Source organism: Vigna unguiculata, chromosome 8 (genome assembly GCF_037176805.1).
Source record: "Vigna unguiculata cultivar grain cowpea cultivar isolate G323 ecotype 2 chromosome 8, ASM3717680v1, whole genome shotgun sequence".
In the NCBI taxonomy this organism is placed as follows: domain Eukaryota; kingdom Viridiplantae; phylum Streptophyta; class Magnoliopsida; order Fabales; family Fabaceae; genus Vigna; species Vigna unguiculata.
The window spans coordinates 6,660,954-6,666,245 of record NC_140799.1 but is presented as its reverse complement, the minus strand read 5'-3'; the positions used below and the strand labels follow the sequence as shown (position 1 = coordinate 6,666,245).

Sequence of the window (5,292 nt, the reverse complement as noted above, 5' to 3'; positions counted from 1 at the left end):
AATTGGTTGAATCTGATATGTTCTGCGGTTCAGATTACATTGATAATGATGATGAAATGAGATTTTGTATGAAATATGATGTTTGTGAAGATCCTTTGGCTGTATGGATTGGTTGAGGTTGTAAAATACAAACTTGTTGGGTGAGTAAATACTCGTTGGGTGAATTATGAATCAGGGATAACACTGATATGTGAGTTAGTGGGCGAGTAATTCTCGTCGGGTGACTTTCAAAGCAGGAATACCTTTGATTCGAGTTTCGCTGGGCGATTATTTCTCGTTGGACGAATTATTGGGGATTTAATTCTCTGGACTCTTAGTGAGACACTTGTTGGACGAACCATCTGGTCGTTGGTCAAAATCTGTGTTTCGCTTAGTGGGCGAGTGTTCCAGGTTTACACACATATATCAACCAGTTTGAAATTTAATGATTATTGTGTTTTCTATACCTAATTCATGAAGATAGATATATTTTCTTCTATTTCTCAGAGCATGGAATGATATATGGCTTATAGAATTTCAAGGAGAAATTCTACGTGGAAGTACTTAGTATATGCATTGACATAAGGGTTTTTTACGGTGATATCCTTTCTCTAATAACTGCTCACACTCAATTAGAGTAGAGTAGGTTGTTGTGAAGAGATGCAGGAGTTCCTAGTCACTGGATTTGATCAGGTCCTAGGCACGAAGAGGGCTTATCTTGTGAGTGGTTGAATGCCCCTTGAGGTCAAACTCTGCATAGTTTAGGAACCACCACGGGTGCACATCACCATGAGTATGGTGTTTAATGAATGTGTTTGGATAATTGAGTCTAGAGTCACATGTTTATCTGTTCATATGTATGTTTGTGTGTTAATTGTAAATTTGATTATGAACTTTGATGTTTAATCTTGATTTAATCTTACTCTTCTTCTGTGTTTCTGTCTTGTGTTGTATATGATCACCTATTCGGGGGGAGCATATGCAGTTGCAGTTTCAGTGGTACCTCTGGAGGATGAGAAACTATCTATTAGGTTGATGGAAGGTTTCAGTGGGAAGCTGTTGTAAGTGGTTAGTCTGTGTTTAGAGCTATAATTGTTGGTTTTTAGTTGGCTTGTGTAATTGATATATTTATATAGTCTTAACTTTTATAAGATAATATTAATATAATTTATACACTGATTTATCTATTTTGAACATTAAGGTGAAACATCATATTTTATTATTTTTAAACTACTAAATGAGAATGTTACAATGGGTAAAATAATTTTCTATTTTTGTACTATTCTCCCATAATGATATATCTCATTTTGATGTACATTTTTTTTTTCTATTTTTATCCTTTAAATAACATTTTTGTAAAATTAAAATTACAACTTTCCAATTATACCATTGATAAAATATTTTCTAATATCTCATAAGATAGTACACCTAGATTATATGTTTTTAACTTTTAATTATCTCCACACTTTTTGGTACAACAACTAGTATAATTTTTGGTCTAAATATATTCGAGATTTCATAGGAGCGAAACGAAAATCCTTTTGGCACCAACCAACCATCCTTTTTATGTTTTTGACTTTGCATAGTGAAGGCATTTTTGAGTCCAGAAAAAGTTACCGAAAAACGACAAAACACCGGTGTTATACACGTGCTTAAAATTCGCGTTGTCGTGCCATTTCCCACAACCTTGATTAGTTGTCTTTTAACTGTGTTCTAGGCGTTGTTGGCTCAACCTCAAACAAAGTTCACAGCCCCACACATCAACCTCAAAGTCCTTCACAACAAAACACACAATCATAATAACACTTCCTGCAACTACATTTTACTTGTTCCCAAAGAAAAAAAAAACAACACTTTTCTCTAACAGAGACCATGTTTGTCCTAGAAAATGGTGCGAAGAAGGGGGAAGACCCAAGGCTTCAAGCCATCTCCGAAGCCATCAGAGTGGTGCCTCACTTCCCCAAACAAGGTCTTAATTTCATCATTATAATAATACTAATGTCTTGTACCAATACTGAACATAGTAATACTCGTGAATGATGATGATGATGCTTGGTTACTTCCAAGTTTTTCTATTTTTCATCTCTTACCAATTATGCTCTTGTTATTAAATTAAATGAACCACAGGAATAATGTTTCAAGACATAACAACATTGTTGTTGGATCACAACGCGTTCAAAGACGCGGTTGACATTTTTGTTGATCGTTACAGAGACATGGATATTTCTGTTGTTGCTGGTAATCTAACTATACTTTACTCTAACTTCATCTGCATGAACGACCCTTTTAGAATTCAGAACACAACCATGTTTTCATAGTTTAGTCTTATACGAAGTTCCTTGCATGAAAGATGAAGCAAATTTCATGAGAAATTGAGATTCTGCATCAGCCATGTTCTTCTTCTGCTTTAGTTTTCAAAAGGGTTTGTTTTTAGCCTCTTTTTTAACGCAACTGATATATCAAATATTCTTAGTGTATCTGTTCTTGGTCCTCATTATATATGTTGAAATTTGTAAGGGGAATGAGTGTTTTTCTTTTTCCTTGTTCGTTTAATCTTTATGTTGGGTAAGAACTGAATGTGAGAGTAACTTTGTTCTGGTTCAACATGAGAGGTACCTTTAGGTATTAGGTAACAGTTAAATCAAACTCAGACATGGTAACAAAGTTGTATTTGTCCGTAATTTTCCATAATACTAAATATTTTGTTGGAGTCACAATCGCAGTTGCATGATAAGCCATTTTAACTTTTAAGCAAAAGATGCATTCATTGAATCTCTAAGTTGCATACCTTTCATGAAGGGACACTGAATTAAACTATTCAGATGGCACTACTGAATCATGTTAAGATTATGTTTTTGGCAAATCCATTTGAAGATGTTCAATATCTTAATAATGATGACCCTTCTCAGTTAGGAAATGTTGGCTTTTACTGGTTTAAATGCTAATGCAATTGGATTGGATTGAAGGGGTTGAAGCCAGGGGATTCATTTTTGGTTCCTCAATTGCGTTAGGCATTGGTGCCAAGTTTGTTCCTTTATGCAAACCTGGGAAGCTGCCAGGTATATCTGTGTTGTGTTGAGTGTAATTGAGCACTATTATTAATTAATCTTAATCTGTTTTAAGTTAAAACTAGAATGTACTAAACATAGCCCAAAAGAATGAAGAGCATTTGGGTGGATGGGAGGGTCTATTCTGAGTGGAAAGGCCTTGTCATAGTCATATAGTTTGGTCATTCATTATTACTTTGGGTGCTGTTTTACTGTTAATGTTTGTGGATTACTAGTTCATCATAACTCAATTGGCTCCAACTTTAGCATTTTTTGTTCTTAGAGGAAGAACCTAAACAAGTTCCCAAATGCCATACATATATATGGAAATCATCATTTTAATTGGAATATTGATGTTTGTGGCTGTACTGTTCTTGATCTTCATTGAGCAATCTTATCAGTATACATCTACTATTTGACATGATATTTGTTCTTACCGGAACTTTGAACCGGTGACAAGATCCAAGTGGTGACTTTTATGCTCTTGAGGATTGAAATTAAGTCTCTCGTTGTTTAAGGGGTAAATCCACCTGTAAAAGAATATCTGACGTTCAAAAAATTAAAACTTTTTTACTGACTTAATCGTAGGAAGGTCTTTTACAGGTGAATTTTTCCTGTGTTCCAGTTCTGAAGAGTATATATCAGGATTCTCTAATCCACTTAGATCTTGTCACGTTTACAAAAGTCCACACGCTGAATCTTGATAAGAACAATGATAAAATAAAGCATGTTACTTTGAAACAGTTCATTTTCAAGTAAACATGAACAAGATTCTTAGACTCTTTTAGCTGTGTCTGTCAATATAAACTGCTACTTGTTCCTGTGCATTGAATTGGTCTGCACAGTGATGCCTAATCTTTGACTTGGTTCATGTTTAGGTGAAGTGATTTCAGAAAAATATGTTCTAGAATATGGCAGTGATTGTTTGGAGTTGCATGTTGGGGCTGTTCATTCCAGTGAACGTGTCATAATTGTTGATGATTTGGTGGCCACAGGTGGAACTCTATCAGCAGCAATTAGACTTCTAGGTGATTTGCTCTTGCATCCTTTAATGATTGAAATAACTCTTTTGTTCTATATTCTCTTTTGCAAGAAAAATTCTCTTATAAAGTGAATGTGTTTCTGTGGTGAGCAAGTAAAGATGCATTCAGCTTTGATTTCTTATGAGTGTAAGATGCACTTTAAATTAAGGGTTCTTACATGTAACTGTCTTGTCACACACTCCTAGGTAGTGTAACTACTAGAAAACAAATGCATGTTTTTAAATATATAAAAAGAAAAAACTTTATGAATTAACCCCTATTTTTTTATGTTGTCCCTGAAATGGTTAAGTTTCTTTTTCAATTGTAGAACTTGCTGGTGCTGAAGTAGTGGAGTGTGCTTGTGTGATTGGTCTATCTGATCTCAAGGTAATGGCTAAAGTAAATCATGCTTTTTCTCATATTATGAGTAACCAAATTCTTTTGTTAAGGATGTGGTTATGGTTAATATTAGTACTACACTCTACTCTTTTGTTAAAAATCTCATACCAGATAAAAGTAAACTAAATTATTAGTATATAAGTGCGTGCAAATCTTATCTTATTTCATCGATTTTATAAGATTAGTTTAGTAATATCATTTTAATGTATCCATTGGTATGTTCCATGATGTGATTTCTAAGACATTATTTGTTATTTTCCTTTTCAAATGATGGAAATGAAACAAAGAATAGCCTTGTTTCAGGTACGAAGCAAGCTTAATGGAAAGCCACTTTATATCCTTTTGGAGCCACGTGAAGTAGAAAATGGTTTTTGAAGTGGAAAGTGAAATTGCACACTACACATGAAGAAATGGTTGCATATAAATGACCCTTTGGAGTTTGGAGGTCTCACAACGTCAACACTCTTAAGATTTCAAACATCCTTAGCTAATTTAGAGACATTTGAATAGAGGCCAAATGGTACCTTAATTTATTCTTTATGGAATTTGATGTTCTTATCCATATATTTAGGAGTTATGATTAATATGTGTGCCTCACGTCAAGATTAATATGAAAGTTTCTTTTTAACATATGCCTTTTCTCACTTTTTTTGAGAAATAAATAAAGGTCTAGGCTTGGAAAATAAAAAGGATTTTAAATGGTACTCGGTTTTGCCTTATGCAAAATAAGTTTAGATTTTTTTCATAATAAGTTTTTTTTTTAATGTTCAAATTTGTATAAGTTTTCTTGACTGGTTGTTTTTATTCGTTTTTTCTTCCCATATTCAGAATTTTATACGCATTTT

At 33.7% G+C, this 5,292-nt stretch overlaps 1 protein-coding gene across 2 annotated transcripts; it reads left to right on the top strand.

Moving 5' to 3' along the window:
* Positions 1-1,718: 1,718 nt before the first annotated feature.
* Positions 1,719-5,079, top strand: LOC114193999 (adenine phosphoribosyltransferase 5-like). Of its 2 annotated transcripts, XM_028084017.2 has the most exons (6): positions 1,719-1,948; positions 2,107-2,217; positions 2,946-3,038; positions 3,905-4,054; positions 4,377-4,435; positions 4,751-5,079. In XM_028084017.2, the coding sequence occupies exons 1-6, from the start codon at positions 1,852-1,854 to the stop codon at positions 4,820-4,822; spliced, it is 582 nt and encodes a 193-aa protein (XP_027939818.1). In that variant the 5' UTR covers positions 1,719-1,851; the 3' UTR covers positions 4,823-5,079. The 2 variants fall into 2 exon arrangements, with proteins under 2 accessions (XP_027939818.1, XP_027939819.1); XM_028084018.2 differs by lacking the exon at positions 2,946-3,038.
* The last annotated feature ends 213 nt before the right edge of the window (positions 5,080-5,292 follow it).